Source organism: Sitophilus oryzae, unplaced genomic scaffold (genome assembly GCF_002938485.1).
Source record: "Sitophilus oryzae breed Bouriz unplaced genomic scaffold, Soryzae_2.0 scaffold_1576_pilon_pilon, whole genome shotgun sequence".
NCBI lineage: Eukaryota > Metazoa > Arthropoda > Insecta > Coleoptera > Curculionidae > Sitophilus > Sitophilus oryzae.
The window spans coordinates 8,709,208-8,728,999 of NW_022146254.1; the positions used below are offsets into that span (position 1 = coordinate 8,709,208).

Sequence of the window (19,792 nt, forward strand, 5' to 3'; positions counted from 1 at the left end):
GTGTTGGAAGCTTTGAACTCACCACCGTCATCCAGATTTCTAGAGGTACAACTGGCATATGAACAGGTGCCAGCGTTGTAGCATCGAGTGTGTGTTTTGGTTGCCAAATTATAGTCGCATGTTTTGTAAATCGGTTTGTATTTGATAATAGCTTCGGCTCTACGGAAAGATATTCTGGTTATATTACCATCAACATGATTGAAACAAATCACACCAGAAACAGGAATCTGAACAAGCCCAGTGGTATATGAATTGCAGTCGGTGTCATCGCAGATCTTGTTGTGAGATTGCAAGTAAAATGTCTTATCACATCCTAGTCCCAGGGAAAAACTTATAACAAACCACACTGTAAAGTGATACATTCTTGAAGTTTATAATGCCTATACTGACGATAATCTCTATATCGTCTCTTTCTTGTGGATCAGACTGGCATGTTAGATAATTTTGACTTGTAGAACATATATATATATATATATATATATATATATATATATATATATATATATATATATATATATATATATATATATATATATATATATATATATATATATATATATATATATATATATATATATATATATATATATATATATATATATATATATATATATATATATATATATATATATATATATATATATATATATATATATATATATATATATATATATATATATATATATATATATATATATATATATATATATTAAAGTGAAGCAAAAATAAAACATATTTATAAATGAACATTTTATTTCCTCTTAACATATTCTTATAAACTATGTTTATAAAGTGTGCCGACATCATTCGTACCACATTTCATACCTAAATCCACTTTTCTATAAAAATAAAAATGTATTTAATATGAAAGAAAACTTTTGTGATATAACATACTATTTGGAAATTTCGTTAGTTATACGTGATAACCTGCTAACTCCATTTTTGATTTTAAGTAAATAATACTTTTAATAGATCATTTTTACGTATTTTTTTAACGAAATATTGATTTTTATTGTTCCCAACAATTATTTATTGTTATATCTTTTTCATATTAACACATGAATATACTTGCTACATGTATACATATTTTTTTTGTGCCGTTTCTTTTCTCTCCTCTAAAAATTAGGAATAATGAAGTTAGAGGTTTATCACATATCACCGACAATTAGTTCTAAAAATATATGTTTAGATAGATATAAAATTTGATTGTGGTTAGATTTCTTTTAGAAAAATTATTATGACTGATAAAAAATAAATCATAAATATCCTAGCAACTAAATTAACAAAGAATACGTAGAACATGTCGTTGATCTGACAAAGTGGCGTAAGCGCCAAATATGTAATTTTTCAGTGGAGCACTTTAAACAAAATTACCTCTGCTTAAACAGTTGTACCAAATAAACGCCATTATTTATTTATTTGCTGTTGTTGAAATAATTTACTTCAAGAATCATTATTTGTGCTGAGCATTTTAAAGTTGAACAATTTTGTAGTTATAGCCAAAAATTGGACCTTAAATGGATATACGCCATTTTGTCGGATACTTTTTGAATAATCATGGTACATACGCCGCTAAATCTATGTTTTAAGTTCTTATTAAAATAAAATATTGTAGTAATTATTGAATTAATTTTAATCAAAATAATGAAACGTCTATTCAAAACAAAACTAAAATGATTAATAAACAAAATAATACTGATAAAAATAATAAGTAATAAAGGCATATTCTTAACAATTCTTAAAAAAGAATGAAAACTTAATAATAACTTAACTAAATAATAACTGATAATATTCCTTATTTTAGTAACACACCAACATACAACAATGAAACTAATAAATCCGTAACATCTCATAAAAAAGAATCAAAACTTTATAAGCTACTGGGGAATGAAAATCAAAATTCTCCCGGTAAATCACCTAATTCTAATAACTCCAAAAATGAATTCATAATTATTTTTAGAAGCGAAAAACAGTAATAACAACTAATAGCTTTTGCCTAAATATCAATCCTCATGTGGCAGATCTTTATAAAATTTTTGAAAAATAGGATCTTTAACAACAGGCTTGTTCCCTGTGCATAGGCTTAAAAGATTTAAATATTTGTCCTTCAAAAGTTTTATTGGGCCTTTTAGTCGCTGAAGTGGTTCATATTATTAACACTTTTACACCACCAGAAAAGTGAACAGTGTATTACTAAACTAAGTAACTGTATACCGAGTTCATGTTCAGGACAATTTATTATATTAAATGAAAGCTTTTCCAAGATAATTTTCTGAATTGCTTTAGAAATATTTTCTGTAGTGCACAACCGAGGAATCAAAAAAAATGCGTAACTAAGCGCTTCTCTTATTAAATAATGAGCAAAATCTCCAGGCCCTTATTAAACTTCCTTCTTTAAATTCCCTAGCTTCGATTAATGTGTCATCCTGTGTAGAAGAAGCATGTCTCTTTATTAAATTATTTTTACAATTAGAACATTTTCTTATAAAACGAGATTTTAAAAGAATTCTTATGATAGCGCCACACATATACGTTACAGTACAACGCTCGATTTTAGTTTTTTTCGCTAAAATAATTTGTGAAGGTATAGCTATAGAGCTATCATCCTTTTGTAAGGGGGTGATACCAGCAACAACTTCACCCGTTAAAAATGATCTTAAATTATCCAAACCATCTGTATAAATGTCCTTTTTACAATTAGCTAAAGGCGAATGTGTAGCCAAATAATTATTTACAACAAGTGATTTATATGATGTCATAAAATGAAATGGATCCGGATTTATATTACGAGCTCCATGACTCCTATTGTAACTGAAAACAATTTCTAGCGGATCCTGATTAAAGACCCCAGTTAATATAAATTTAAATTTTTTATTTGTAAAAAGAACATTTGCTAAATAAATAAAATGATTCAATGTAGTCCTTAAATTTTTGAGTGATGGACATGATACAAAACATTGTTTTTTTAGAGAGTAAAATTTCATTGTTGAAATAATTTTCTTAGCTTTATGCCAGAAATCTAGATGCTCAGACTTCATTGTCATTGGGCATTTCAAAGGCTTGCCTCCTTTCAACTTGGTGTATCTTGTGATATTAAAACTGTCAAAAAGGCGGTCCAAAAAAAATAATAACTCAGCTGTGTCATCGGATTCTGGTGGTAAATTTAAATTATCTTTAGTATCTGAAAAAAAACATAAAGTACAAATAAATAATAACATCTCTATCATATCAATACATATATCCAAAATTGTTGTAAAAAAGGACTCTATTTATTAGACAGATATTTATACTATATTAGAGGTAAAAGCTATAACTTACCCCACTTAGATATTCTTTTTATAGAAGAAGCAACTGAAAAACTGAATACTTGTGTACAGTTTTTCACTTTCATTTTATTAATTTTTGAAGGATATATATGGCTATCTGTTAGCTTTGGACATATACGACTGTTAGGAACAGAAATATCTAATTTATAAAATTGCTCAATGTGGGTCCATTTTGCAATCTTCTTTTGACCATCTATGGTAAAATATAAATGTTTATTTAATAAGTTGTTCCTCAAACCTTTAAATAAATGTGGTACATCATATAAAGGAACAATTTCTTTTTTTTGTACCAAAAATCCTGTAAAGGGATTCTGCTCCTGTCTTCTTGCATAGATTTCTTGTGTGTCCTTCAAAAGCATATTTACCGCAGATTGGTTATTTGAACCTTGGTCACAAATTGTAGCAATCACATCTAATCCAATTTTGAGACACTCTTCTATAGTGGCTCTGATTAATTTTTTTAGATAAATCGATTTAATAGGGCCACTTGTGAAGGTATATACAATAGGTTGTTTCCATTGCCTATAAATGCCCTTTATCATGAAAACAGTGGCATGATTGGCAATTAGCATATTCCCTTCTTGTAGTCCTATTATGCGGTCGATATTACGAGAATACTTCAACGTTGAATCAATTTCTATTTCATCAAATAGCAAAACACATGTTTTGTCTCTTTCATTCTTCATTTTTTCAACTTGTAGTTTTAAACTATTAAACAAGTGTGTATTTATACCTGGATTAAGGGGTATTTTTGTTAATAAGGTGTTTAGTGTCCTTGTGGATGGCAGAGTGAATATCTTCTGTAAGAGTCTATAGCCTTTTCCACTATTCTTATAAATAGATAACGCTAAAATTTTTTCATCCAGTGAATACCTTCTAGCTCTTGCTGTCAATGGTTGATTTCTAATTTGACTTAATAGAAACGTATATGTGGCTTTATTTAAATACTTCATTAAATATGAATAATCTGTACCCTGAATAAATTTATCAGCTTTTTCAATCCTCTTCCTACAAGAAAGAATTTTTCTCTCCCTAGAATTTATTTGAGCATTTAATCTTTTTAATTTTTCATAAAACTTCAGGGCCTGAGGAGTTAAATGTACAGCACGCGTTACATTTACTGATCTCAACAGACTTCTTCGAGTACCTAGAATAAAAATAAATATAACTAACACCTTAAAAATGGTGGTGTGTACCAATTTAATTGTGTGTTATAATGGAACTATTGATTTTTGTTAATTAAATTAGGTATATTGGTTTAATAAATTAATTATAGTAGTAAGATGTACAAGGTGTCCCATTTTAGTTGAAAGCATACAGTATCTCTGTTATTAGTAAAGATAGGAGAATGTGGTTTGCATAAACCTGTCCCACTTTTTTGTCAAACGAAAGATGCTGTAAAGAAAATTTTTATAGCCCTCTTCGTTTCTGAGTTACAGGCATTAGCGTATCTAGCAATTCATCCAAGGTCCCCAATTCACCTGGGAGGTGGGGGTTTGGACAGCCCTATAGTTACGTCAATGGCTACAGAGAAAATTTTGCAATTTGGGAGAATATTTTTGAAAATATGAACCAAAGTTATGTTTTTTTTAAATGAAACACCCTGTATATTTATAAATCATATGATCAATTTTGCTATGAGCTTCTCAAAAATATATATCACTCTGTATTTATTAACACTATTTACTACGATATTTAAAATATATAATTTTTTTATTAGTAGGCCGTGATAACAAAAAAATCAAAATGCTATTTACTAAAATAGTCATACACATACTAAAATTTTATTTGGGATTGATATATTTTACTTTTGAACTGTTACCACTGAATCTCTGAATATATTTTTCTTTTTTTTATAACGGAATTTATTATAACGGAATGGGTTTGCAAATATTTAAAAGCTTGCATTATTAAAACATTTTCCAGGTATTCGACATTGTTCTAGTTGCCATGATATATTTCATACGTCAAAAATTTCCAATATCAGAAACAGAAAACGGACAAATCCGGGATCACGGAGGCCATCGTATGTGTCCATTGGTCTCAATTCATTGATTTGGGATAATAATAATTTAACAAAATTATAATATTTTCAAAGTTGTGAGGGGAGCCCCATCTTGCTGAAAGTGCATTTCACGTAAATTAGCAAAAAAAAAATATATATATATACACATAGCGGTAGAGAATTAAGTTTCCCTAATATATAAAGAATTTATTAGTGGGTCTCAAAATAAAACAAGAGTCATATAGCAGCGTACTTTTAATAATTCTTTAGTTTCTTTCATTGTCAATCACGGCCTACTAATAAATATGATCTTTTAATAAAACTTTTAAATAATACAGTAAATAGTGAAAATAAATATAGAGTGATATCAAGAAGGTCAAAACTGTTTAATATAAAACTATTTACGTAGAATACAGTGGCGTAGTCTGTTATTCTATGAAAATAATATTTTTAAAGACATGAACTAAATTTGTTTCTTATATGGAACACCCTGTATATTTATAAATTATATGATCTGGCTTGCCATAAGCTTCTCAACAAAAAAAAAAATCAACAAATATATATATATATATATATATATATATATATATATATATATATATATATATATATATATATATATATATATAAAATATATATATATATATATATATATATATATATATATATATATATATATATATATATATATATATATATATATATATATATATATATATATATATAATTTATAAATATACAGGGTGTTCCATATAAGAAACAAATTTAGTTCATGTCTTTAAAAATATTATTTTCATAGAATAACAGACTACGCCACTGTATTCTATGTAAATAGTTTTATATTAAACAGTTTTGACCTTCTTGATAACTTTAACAATAACAGAGATACAGGGGGTGTCCCAAATTGCAAAATTTTTAAAAAGACTCTGTAGCTCAGAAATGAAGAGGGCTATGAAAATTTTGTTTACGACATCTTCCATTTGACAAAAAAGTGAGACAGGTTTGTGCAAACCGCATCCTTCTATCTTCACTGATAACGGAGATACCGTATGACCAAAATGGGACACCCTGTACTTATGTCTAATTTTCTTATTGTATGTACATCCAGGAAAAAAAGAGTTTAAGAAATATTGCTCGACACAAAAATAGGTAAAAGTACCGTTAAAAAATGTTTATCCTCACCTGTTCCAGATTTAGAAGAGAAAGAAGTATTTTCAGATTGAAGGGAAACTTCTGCATTGCTGCTCCCTGCCCCATCATTAATTAAGCTGTCTTCAATTATTTTTTCTGCCAATGCTGATGTCAAATCTGTATAAATATTTTTTTTATGAAAAAAACAATTCAAAGCACTTTCTATAGCTAGTAAGATAAAGATCTTATACAGAGTGACCAACTGTTCTGAAAAATTCCATATCAGGTTGTCTATTTAAATTTTTTATTGCGTTTTTTACAATTATTAAAAATTAAATATATTTCATATAATTTGATTTTGTATGTCATTCTGATTCTAAAGTTACCAATGATTTTATATAAATATAAATCAACACAAAACAATGGATCATCCTGTATATCTTCAGAATTCTATATTTCCTTAGGCTGACATAATAAAATTGGTTAATATTTACCTCTAGTATTTAAGGAAAATGAACTGCTTGGTGTTGCAAAAATTGTTGTTGCAATGGTATCTGGCATGGTATTTTCAGGAGCTCTATCGGTTTTCATAAAACTTTTATTTAAACTACTCTCAGTGAAAGTTGATTGCACTAAAAAATACAATAATATGTTTTTTTTGGGCCAATGTATTATCACGTTCCATACTTTTATATTCAATGAGTTGTTATATATTGCTAATGTATATATGCATGTTTTAAATATTTTTGTTACATTATATTTTACTAAGTAGATATATCGATAAAATAAAAATAATTTATGTAAAGACAAAAAACTAAGAAAAGGAAATAATATCATTTAAGTATCTACAAAGACTAACTTAATTATACGGTAGTACTGTAAAATTAGTATATCTGGTTAAGTAATTTTCAGTTAATTAATAGCGGTACTACCATATGATCGAAAAGAAACGATCCAGTTAGCTTAGAAATCACGATACATGACATTACCCATATAATTTTACATATTAAATGACGAGTATAGCCATCGCTGACGCGATTTTTTTTAATTAACACAAAACAATGGATCATCCTGTATATCTTCAGAATTCTATATTTCCTTAGGCTAAGACATAATAAAATTGGTTAATATTTACCTTTAGTATTTAAGGAAAATGAACTGATTGGTGTTGCAAAAATTGTTGTTGCAATGGTATCTGGCATGGTATTTTCAGGAGCACCATCGGTTTTCATAAAACTTTCATTTAAACTACTCTCAGTGAAAGTTGATTGCACTAAAAAATACAATATACCTTAATATAGGAAAATATTATATATGTTTTTTTTTAGGCCAATATATTGTCAATGTATATATGCACGTTTTAAATATTTTTGTTACATTTTAATTTACCAAGTAGAATATATCGATAAAATAAAAATAATTTATATAAAGACAAATAATTAAGAAAAGGAAATAATATAATTTAAGTATCTACAAAGATTAACTTAATCATACGGTAGTACTGTAAAATTAGTATATTTGGTTAAGTAATTTTCAGTTAATTAATAGCGGTACTACCATGATTGAAAAGAAACGGTCCAGTTGGCTTAGAAATCAGGATACATGACAGTTCTCATATAATTTTACATATTAAATGACGATCATAGCCATCGCTGACGCGTTTTTTTTTGATCATATTGTACCTTTGTATTATAACTTTGTACATTACCATAATATTAATAATAATACTTTTTTGATAAAAATTGATGCCTAAATTCTAAAACGGCCTCTACACAACTCGCGTAGTAGATCAACTCGCACAACAAGTAGATCAAAGTCGAACATAGAAAGTTGAAACAGAAAATCAGTATAAATTATACCTGCTCTCATACTTAAGGAAAAACAAACATAATCATTTTTTTATTTATAAACCCGTAGGGTAGGTAGACCATTAGACTATGATGAAAAAAAAATGATTTAGAGGTCTCAAAGTTTGATTGTAATTATCAATAATATAAACATATAATAACAAAATTGTCTATATAATCATACAACTAAAGCACGTTTGATAACATTTTTAGATCATACTTCAGCAACCAAAAATGTGTTAATAAAATTAACACAAAAAACTGTATAATATACATATAAATAATTTTAGTATCTTAAATATAGGTACTCACCAGGAATATTTATGCAGGGAACAGCGGTAATTTTTAAACCTCTTCGTCCTGGAACTATATCTTCAGGCAAAAAATGTTCTTCACATACCACAAATTTATTATAAATATCATCTATAGATAATACATCATATCCTGATGGCATTATTATATCCACCCAAACTTTAAACGTATTTACAAATTTTTTAGGAAATCGATGTCTTTTGCTATTCCGATTTTTACATCCAGAAACGCAGCATGGTCGGACACGGGTTTTTTTAGCTTCCGAAAAATCCATTATTCTGGATAGGAAATAATTTAAAATTAAATACAAACACAGAAAAACACAATAAAAATAGTAAACATTTTGCACAATAAAAAAAATCGATTAAATATATTGATTTTACCAAGATTTTCCCGAACGCCGAAAGAATTGTTCAACTTCCAAACCAGACCAAACCAAACACTTTCTCAGTGCTGCCAGGTCATAATATTAAAAATCACCAGATATCTGCTCTAAAAGTTGCCAGATTTGGAAAAAAATCACCAGATTTTAATTTTTTCGCGTATAATACAGTAGTTACAGACAATATTTAAAAAAGAACCAAATAAATAGTTTTAAAACACGTTTTATTAAAAAAAAATATATTTTTGAAATGCAAAATGCAAATATACTGGTCTCAAAATGGCTTACCCCTATAAAAACTTTTTTATTTTTTCAGATAAAAAAAACGAGATTTGGTATGTTAGTGTATGACAAAATTAAGATTGGATTAACGTATTCAATTGTTTTTGGTCAGTTCCTGTTTCACCGGAAATGACTACAATTTTTGGTTTTTAAATGGCATCCTCGGTATTTTCGTATTACGTTTCGTAATGGCATCCTTCGGTACTTTATTCGATAGAAAATGACACTCTGAATAGAATGACATATTATATGTCAAGTTTTGACATTCTCGCTTAATAAAAAATCATATTTTAAAACTCAATCTAGAATGCCATGGCTATGTTAAAAACAATAATTCTTAATTAAGGACCTTGGAAAAATAGATTTGATCGTGAAAATGCTCAAATCGTATATTTAATCATATCTCAATTTTTAAATGGAACTAGAATGGCTCATTAGCATATTTGGAAAAATCATTTTTTACGAATAATTTTATACCCACACTTGGTATTTCGAGTCAAATTTTCTTTACGAACCGCAAGTTATAATTTCAAATAAACCATATGTGAAAATGTCAAAAGTTGACACATGATATGTAATTCTATTCAGAGTGTTATTTTCTATCGAATGAAGTAAAAAAAATGCCGAGGGTGCCATTTAAAATCAAAAGTTGTAGTAATTTCCGGTGAAACAGGAAGTGACCGAAAACAGTTGAATGCGTCAATCAATCCTAATTTATGTCGTATACTAACATACCAAATCTCGTTTTTTTAACTGAAAAAGTAAAAGTTATAGAGGTGAGCCACTTTTGAGACGCACCCGGTATAGCCATGTAAAAAAGTCAAGTTTCAAGTCAATTCTCAAGTTAATTAATTTTTCTACCTGAAACTTAGTTTAATAGGTATATTTGTTCTATTTTTTACAATAACCATTGTTACGTTTTGAATGTAAACTCATAATATAATAGTGTTTTTTGTTTAATAAAAGCCAGTGTCCAAAAATCATCAGAAAAAAGGCTTTTTCAAAAAATTTTCACCATTTCACCAAGTGGGGTCGAAAATCACCAGATCTGGTGAAATTTCACCAGACCTGGCAGCACTGCACTTTCTAATCTTTCTACTTTCTAAAGACAATGAGGCAAAGGTGGAGGAACAGGAAGTTTAAATTACGTTCTTTATTCTTATTGGGCCAGAGTATTTGAAAATTAAGTGGCGGTAATTTTAGTTCGATCGCTGCGCCTCTAGCGGGAAAAAAGAAAGGTTATGGTCCGCCACTAGCGCCTCTGATGGCTGTAATCTAGCATAATATGGTTTTGGCGGGAAGCCGTACTTTCCTTACTATTTTTAATTAGTGTACTGTGCATACGACGCGCAGGCAAATGTACCTGTAGCGCATCGACGCAAGTGCCGAAATACGTCCATCTAGCTATCTGTGTTTCGACACTAGTCCGTTAGTCTTAGCATATTCAGAAAGAACACGCTAACCTCCAGCGTTGCCAATTTGTGGGGAATTCCCCAAATTTTAGGGAATCGGAGCCGATTGGGAGTTTTTGTGGGAATTTTTAGTAATAGGGGGCGAAAATAAGGGAGTTTCAACATTTTATTGCTGATTGAAAATGGCGTAAAATTTTTAGCTTTAAAAAGCAGGCAGGACGATATATCTTTCCCAACTTAAAATTATAATCTGCTTTTACTTGTGCTTCCCTTTGCAAATGCTTCAGTTGAAAGAAAATTTAGTGACCTCAAATTATTTAAGGACTACTAGGAAAGGGATTAAAAAACAAGGAGGTAATTTACAGTTTAATCCCTCTAACATATATAATAAATATTGTATTTTTATTAAAATTAATTTTTTTTTGTTAAAATAATCATATGGGGAATTTTTGGTAAATCGGGACATTTTTCTCCCCAAATTGGCGAATTTAATTTAGATTTTTGGGTAGTTTAGAAAATTGACATTGGCAACGCCGCTAACCTCATTCTTTTGTTTGTTGTTTGTTCAAAAACCGGCACACGGCGTAGTACAAGGTTTGATCATCTTTTAAGAAATGTTTGATTGTTAATTTTATTTTTGTGCAAACTAAACAGTTGTTTTTTATTAAAAAATAGCAGACAAAGGTAAGAAAGATAATGTCCACGCAGAAGTTTTTATTTCACAGGCTATTCTTTCTAGAAATTATACCATCCAGCCCTCCTATTTAATTATTAAATGAAAGTGTGAAAGAGATATCAAGGGCTATTCTGTTAAAATATCATCCGGCCAGTCTAGGCCCTGTTGTGAACCAGAAGGTCTGCTGTCTGCTAAGTTGGATGTTGGATATAGAATGGAAGGAATATCATGGCCGAGAACAAGGCATAATTATATGTCCCGTGATGTAGGGGGGTAGGTTTGTTTCTAATAGGCAGTAAAACCAAAAATTCTACTGTGAATCTTCATATTCTAGGCCTGTAAGATAAATAATTCCTGGAGCCATCTCGAGGTATAGTAAGTACTCAAGTCGGAGCGAATCAATTGGTAGCACGTTGAAATAAAATAATAGCCATCATAAAACTGTAAATATGGATATAACTAGTACAATGTAGCTATTTAACTGTAAGTACAATGTAGCTAGATATTTAGTAGAATAGGGGTATTATAAATTAATACAAAATACAATAATTGGTCATTCTTTCCATTCCCATTCAATTCTTCCCATTTAATCGTTTTCCCATAAAAAAAGGAAAATTAAAATTAAGAGTGCCCTTAACCAAAAATAGTGAAATAAATGGAGATAGTCAAATTTTATATTAGCGTGTAAGACTTTGAATAAAAAGGTGTAAAAGGATTATAAATGCTGTATTTATATCCTTTAGTATCATGATAATATAAAAAATTTGAGTAGGTATCTCCATTTATATCACTGTTTTTGGTTAAGGGCACTCTTAGTTTTAATTGCCTTAAAAATAATAAGTATAATAATAATTTAAATCTCCCGCTCTTTCATAGTTCGTACCTGTAGCCAAGTAGAGGGCGCTAAAAGCGCAATCTCCCAACATTTTACCACGCGATTCACCACTCTCTAAACTATTAACTTTCTCTATGTCATAGTGTTCCCACGAGTCGCTAGCACAGAATATACTAACGAAAAAGAAGCCCAAGTTCCTTGTAATAAATCGGTTCCATTTTCGTAACGCCATCTCTCGACATAGCTGACATTATAGGTTAGCCAAAGGGGTGCGGGGCCGGGGGGAATTGTAAAATACACTTTTTTATTTTAATTATTTTTTTTCGCTATTTGCAATTTTATTTTTAAAACATATTATGTGAAACAATCACATAATATGTCTTAAAAATAAAATTACAAACGGAAACAAAAGGAATTAAATAATCTGAAAATCTACAAAGTTTATTGATAAAAAAGTTAGGCTATGCAAATTGATAAGTATATTAAGTATAACCTCTTTGGTATAACATTGTTAAACAAACATTAACAAATCATAACATAGAAACAATCATAGAACTAAAAAAAGTACTATTACATAAAACCAGGTGATACAATACTTCAAAATTAATTTTAACATAATATCAAAACCGAAAAATCAAACTGTAAACACAACCACACTTATCACAACAGAAATTAACACACACTTCCGCGGCAAATGTCCAAGAAAGACTGACACAGAATAACTACAGAACGATCAGTCAATGTAATAAAAAAGCGAACAAAATTTTTGCTGCCATCTATAGCGGGCCGAGTGCAGCTCAGGGCTTCAAGGTCAAAATAATTATTTATTAAATAAAAAAAGTCGTGTCGGCGGCACGACTCGAACCGGCTACCTTCGTGTTGCTAGACGAGAGCCTTATCCCCTACACCACCAGATATCTTGACGAGAATTATATCTTTATGGTAATAAATTATGAATTCAGCCTGCTACAACGGATATGTAAAATTTATCCTAGAGGCTGCTTATACTTTGAAAATTCATCTCGTTGCGTTCATCACAGTTGTATAATTCAAAAAGCACTAAATATGGCTACCTTTGAATGATATAATATGAAAAAAGTTGGAGTCGGAATACAATAAAAAGCACTTTGAGAAATACATTTTGTATTATCTGCAGAATATGATGCCGTAGATTTCGGGGTAAATACAGTTCGGATCACCCTGTATACAGAAATTTAGACGTAATACAAAAAACTTACCATTTTTATGGAGATTCAATGTAATAATACAAATCAAACTCAATCACTAATATAACCTAACGGAGAGCAAATTAAACTGGTTATTTTTAAAGATATCGTTCAAATCAAGCTGACTGGGCCAGAAATTAATCACAAATAAAAAACTAAAACGTAGGTAGGATTGGTTGTAGACGCAATTTATTTATCGATTACACCAGAAATGTATTGAAGAATGAAGAGTGAAGAGTGAAGTAGAGATGGGAAAGAATCGATTTTAAAAATCGATTAATCGATTTTTACGTGAGTATCGACAAATCGATATTTTTTAATCTTTTAATCGATTAATCGATAATTCGATTTTATTCCTCTACTATAAAGAAAAATTGTTGCAAAAATGCGAAGTCGATTACAAAAAGTCGGTCTATTTCTCAGGTCTATTTCATAGTTTCGCTGACGGTTGACGGTTGACATTGATGACAGAGCGGGCGGACCGGCGGGAGACTTTATTTTTTCTTTTGGTTGATCTAAACATTTAAAATTAATTAAACTACAAAAATTTATATTATGAATTATGAGTGTTAATAAGAAGAGTTTTACATGGGAATATTTTGAAAAGTCAAGGACAACAGACATTGCTACTTGCCTTATTTGCAAGAAAGAATACCGGACTTGTGGAAATACCTCCAATTTAATTAACCACTTAAAAAGATCTCACCAAGAAATAATGACAAAAGAAAAAGATGATAAAGAAGACCCTAATACGAGTGACAGCCAGTCTAAAAGGTTTAAGAGTCAGCCAAGACTAGATAATTTTGTTAAGGTTGCCAGTTACAAGAATTGCAGTACTCGAAAAAAAGAGATTGATGAGCAAGTGGCACTGATGGTTGCAACCGATTTACAGCCTTACTCGTTTGTGGAAGACACGGGCTTTAGAAAGCTAATGAATATTATGGATCCTAGATATGTTGTCCCATCTAGAAAGACAATTAAAAATCTTCTTAATGGGGAGATATTTGACAAAACTTTTAATAAATTAATGGAAATATTGTCTGAGGTTAAATATGTAAGTTTAACGACAGATCTTTGGACTTCATCAGCAAACACGGAATCATATTGCACAATAACTTGTCACTTTATATATAAAGATAAAAATGAGTCAGCAGTGTTAGATACATCAGAATTACAGGGAAGACACACAGCACAAAACATTAAAGAACATATCACCAGTAAGTTTTATATTTTTATTTACGGGGTATTGTATACTTGGCAACAAGTATACAATACCAATATATATCTTGGTACTAAGTATACACTGTATACTTAGATATTATATAAGCATAAAAAATGGGTGGAACTGGGGGCCAAGGGACTTACTATATGTTTTATTTGCTATTACTATCTCTCCTCCTAATAACTACATGCTTTTTAAGAGGTTTCAGCTAGGTTTAATATACTACGCAAAGTAATTTGTATAGTGACAGATAATGCTGCATCAGAAAAGTTAGCGTGCTCGCTTCTACAAATTACCCACTTACCATGTTTTGCCCACACTTTAAATTTGGTGGTTACAGACTCCATTAATGAAGTGATTGAATTTAAAGATATTGTCAGTAAAGTAGGGGAAATTGTCACATTCTTTAAGAGAAGCAATGTGGCTATGAATATTTTGCGAGAAGAACAGAAAAAAAGATGTGTTCCAGAGCTAAAACTGCTTAAGGATATAGTGACACGCTGGAATAGCATTCTTATCATGTTACAAAGGATTCTTGAAATAGGTATTACAAAATGTGTTTTAAAGTATATTTGTTTAATTATTTATATTTTATTTTCAGGAGATTGTATAGTTTTAGCCTTGACCAAATGTGCAAATGCCCCTGCAGCTTTGAATTTAAATGAAATAAATATAATAAAGGAAGCTGTAACAATTTTATCAATTTTTCAATTTGCAACAGAGCAAATATCTGGGGACAAATATCCAACAGCTTCATTAATTATACCTATTTCATTAGGTATACATAAGCAATTAACTGAAATTGGAATAGGAATTGAAACCCAAGTATGTAAGACACTTGTCGAAGCCTTGAAAGTGTCTATTGTCAAGCGTCTATTCCCTTATGAATCCCGCAACTCTGTACAACTTGCAGCATTATTAGATCCCAGGGTTAAAAAACTAGGGTTTAGGCTGCAAGAAAATGCAAATGAAGGGCATGAGTCTTTAAAACGTGAAGTGGTTAGAATTATTAATTCTGGAAGCCATGCTGCTGCTGAAAGTTTTGAAGCTGCCCCAATGGCAAAGGTAGAGGTAGAGGAATCCAGTAATAAATCACGTAAGCTTACACCTAATACAACATTTTCAACAATTGATTTTATCTCAGTTTTCTTTTGCTTTTAGCTACTGTGACTAGCCAAAGTATTTTTAGCTTTTTGAAAGAAAGGACTGAAAAAGCAATCTTAATAAATCCATTATCTGAATCCATAATTCTTGTACGTCAGTATCTTGAAATTCCTCCAGTGAATATGGCTGCCGACATATTAAAGTATTGGAAAACTTCACCTTACAAATATTTAGATACTTTGGCTCTAAAGTATTTATGTATTCCTGCAACGTCAGTACCCTCTGAGAGGGTTTTTTCACAGGCAGGCATAATAATTTCAACCAAACGAAGTCGATTAAAGTCAAAAAATGTAAATAAAATGATTTTTGTAAACAAGAACCAAAAATTTTTAAGTTTTTAAAGCAATATTTATCTATGTGATCTCTACCTCTACAGGAGGAACAAAGAACTAATGTTTTTTTTTAATGTTTTGTATTATGTTTATTTTTGTAGTAAATAGTGTAATACCATACCATAGATCTTGTTTTGTAACTTGAATGATTTTTTATTAATAAAATATATTAAATATAATTAATGTTTAGATACATTTATTTAAAAAAAAATAAAAATCGGTTTTTTAATCACACCGATTTTTTAAATCGATAAATCGATTAATATTTAAATTTATAATCGAAAAATCGATCTACCGTGGAATCGATTTTTTCCCACCTCTAGAGTGAAGTACACACAGGAAGTACAGAACCACGAACCTCGGCACAGGTGACAGGACAGCGTTGCCAATCTCAAAAATAAAAAATCGGTAGTTTCGAATTAGGGATGTTCGATTTGAATCGATTCTTCAGAAAATCGATCTTTTGACATGCGATTCACGATTTTTTGAATCGATTATTACAAGACCGATTTTATATAGAATCGATTCATTTAAATCGAGATCGAATCGTCATGCAGCACCAGAGATATAGACATCTAGACATAAGGAGAATGAGCTTCGACGAGTGCGCATCCAAAAATCTTGTTATGCCTACATGGGCGCCATGTTAGTGTTTAGACTATCTGTATATCTCTGCGCAGCTCGTAAAGTTTCACTTAAAAAAATATAAATGTAGGTTATTCATTGTTGAATCTAATTTTGTATTGAAAGCAGATGATGGTAAAATATACCGGGTTCGTCTCAAAAGTGGCTCACCCCCTATAACTTTTTTATTTCTTCAGATAAAGAAACGAGATTTGGTATGTTAGTATATGACATAAATTAGGACTGAGTGACGCATTCAATTGTTTTTGGTCACTTCCTGTTTCACAAGAAATGACTACAACTTTTGATTTTTAAACGACACCCTCGATATTTTTTTACTTTATTCGATAGAAAATGACACTCTGATTAGAATGACGTATCATATGTCAACTTTTGATATTTTCGAATATGGTTAAATTGAAATTGTAACATGCGGTTCATAACGACAATTTGACTCGAAATGCCAAGTGTGTGGTACAAAATTATATTAAAAAATACTTTTTCCAAATATACTAATGAGCCACCCTTGTTCCATTTGAAAAAAATTGAGATATGATTAAAGATTACGATTAGGGAATTTTTTAACCGGCAAGCTTTAATGTACGAAAAACATTAAACGATCAAATCTAATTTTTCAAGGCTCCTTGATTAAAAGTTAGTATGTTTAACACAGCCACGGCACTCTAGATTGAAATTTAAAATACGATTTTCATTTAAGTGAAAATGTCAAATGTTGACATATGATATGTCATTCTATTGAGAGAGTAATTCTCGTCACAAATTCCCTAACAAATCCAATGTAAAGGCAAGATGTAAAACGACCGAAATCAATCGACATCACCATTTTTCTTTAATATTAAGAAAATCAGTATATCGGTTGAAAATCGGTAGATTTGCCGATAAATCGGTAGGGTACAGAACGATAATGGAACTGCCGACTACAGGATTCCCACGACTAAAAATGCTGACAGTGTTGCCAGACAAAAGCATTGGACTCTGAAATCTCAAATGTGTATAAACAAGCTTTATCGTTTAACGATAACGCTTCAGGATTGTTTATGTTAATATACAGGGTGGTCCGAACTGTTTTCCGGAAACTTCGGTAGCGTATTCTGCAGATAAAAATAAGTAAAAAAGTTCGTATAAATGTATTGTAAGCACCTACCCTATATAATTCATAAAATTAAATAATTTCGATTATTAAAATTTCTTCTATAACACGTACTTTATTATTTTTTATCGTTTTTAGACTCTAAGACGTATTTTTTCTAAGTCCTAAACTTTGCTTTATATTAAACTATTTTCTTTATCCTAAATCTTAATAATATAAAAAAAAGTTTAAATACGATATATTTTTAATTGAATTATAGCTTCATTAAAATTAAAAAAAATACCCGCCTATGATACGGAGAGTGCAGGTGCACTGAAGAAACAAAAGACAGTGTTGCGTTGGGCGGCAGAGCCGTCAGGAAACGACCGTTACGACGGAGACAGCCTATCTATCGCTCGTGTCGCACTCGTTAGAGCCAAAAAACAATAACACAACAATAACAAGACGTTGTCTGTCCGCATCTTCAAGCTATTTATGAATGCAGATGCTCAGTCTATATTTTATTCTAAGTCTATGAAAAGAACCAATGAAATTTGTACAAAATTCAAACATCTGTCAATTTTAAATTTAGTACAGCTCCCATTGGTCGTTTGAAGTGTCAATCAGTGTCGCTGTCGACACGACGCAGTTCTGAGAACGGGGCTTCAGGGTGCAGCCACACTATCCTAAAAACGGCATATCGGCGTAACGACGTAACGACCTTGAATCGATTTCCAGTAATTCTATTGGCTGAAATTTTTGACAGATGAATTTGACAGATAAAATTTCTGACAGATGAATGTTTCAGCCAATAGAATTACTGGAAATCTATCCAAGGTCATTACGCCGCTACGCCGATACGCCGTTTTTAGGATAGTGTGGCTGCACCCTCACGGTTAAGGTTATGAGAAGTTATAACCACAGAACAGATACAAATCAGAAATTTCACTGAACGTCGGTGCCTTTCAAGTGTGTTGAGTCAAAATACATAGGTTACCGTCAATTTATATGTTTTCAATTTCAAATACTCGACGCTCTTTGGTCGTGACGAAATCAACTTCCTCGACAAAATACGGCACGTTTTTTTTGGGCCAGTCGAATATTCTTATTCTATATATCCTTGCCCCTACTATAGAAAATACTATAACAACAGAGCGGCGTTGCCAGATTAAAAATTAATCATAACGGTTGATGTAAAAATGACGAAATTTACAAATATTTCTTGTAATCTTTGACTTGAATCATATTAAGTACTAAATAAAATTATAAATATCGAAATTTTCAAATGTAGTAAGCTCTAATTATATTATTATTTTCTTAAGATTTCCTCAAAGTATACAAAATTAAAAATAAACAAAGTAAATATACGTATACAAAATTAAAAATAAACAAAGGCTTTGACAAATACTTGGCAACATAACAAACAATAACAATAGGATGTTGGCATCAGGGGGGTGACAGTAAACCGGAAAATTGGAAACAGTTCTGGCGCGGTCTTACCCAGGCAGAAAGCATGGCCTTCTAGACTGTCCTAGACAAAAATCTGAATATTTCTATATGATTTCTGTCAATTTCAGTTACGGAACATTTTATGCGTCGGCGTCCTCTTCTTTTGTCTGTCTGTGTGTCAGCCGCGGTCCTCCCGAGGCCTCTGGCAAGGTCGAGCGCCATTTTAATTTTTGCCGTTTAGATTTGATTGGAAGTTTGTTTATGATATTTCGGCTGAAATTTATAAGTACAAAGATGTTTTTTGATATAAAGTTCCTTGTTAACACTTTAATAAAGTATATATGATATTAATTACATGAAGAAAATGATGAAATCGACGTTTCTGCGTGTAATAGGTATGGGCCATATTATATATGTAAAAATAGGTAATATATTAACTGTTTTTATATTTTTTTAGCTTTAAACCCAAGGATCTTG

The 19,792-nt window shown here is 30.4% G+C and overlaps 2 protein-coding genes across 3 annotated transcripts in view; one reads left to right on the forward strand and one right to left on the reverse strand.

The window, feature by feature from the left end:
• LOC115879214 (chitinase domain-containing protein 1) overlaps positions 1–19,792 on the reverse strand; it is a 45,138-nt gene that overhangs the window by 20,697 nt on the left and 4,649 nt on the right. The gene's annotated exons all lie outside the window — the stretch shown is intronic.
• On the forward strand, positions 13,694–16,379 carry LOC115879213 (zinc finger BED domain-containing protein 1-like). Of its 2 annotated transcripts, none has more exons than XM_030895907.1 (4): positions 13,694–14,651; positions 14,856–15,200; positions 15,258–15,752; positions 15,818–16,379. In XM_030895907.1, exons 1-4 carry the CDS (start codon positions 13,997–13,999, stop codon positions 16,159–16,161), a joined length of 1,839 nt encoding a protein of 612 aa, XP_030751767.1. In that variant the 5' UTR covers positions 13,694–13,996; the 3' UTR covers positions 16,162–16,379. The 2 variants fall into 2 exon arrangements, with proteins under 2 accessions (XP_030751767.1, XP_030751768.1); XM_030895908.1 differs by having other exon boundaries at positions 14,997–15,200.

Bases quoted from the DNA above. Each gene is read 5' to 3' on its own strand.
- LOC115879213 (XM_030895907.1), top strand. From the start codon at position 13,997: ATGAGTGTTAATAAGAAGAGTTTTACATGGGAATATTTTGAAAAGTCA. The intron at 14,652-14,855 runs GTAAGTTTTATA...ATGCTTTTTAAG, and splicing joins CATTAAAGAACATATCACCA to AGGTTTCAGCTAGGTTTAAT. The intron at 15,753-15,817 runs GTAAGCTTACAC...TTTTGCTTTTAG, and splicing joins GGAATCCAGTAATAAATCAC to CTACTGTGACTAGCCAAAGT.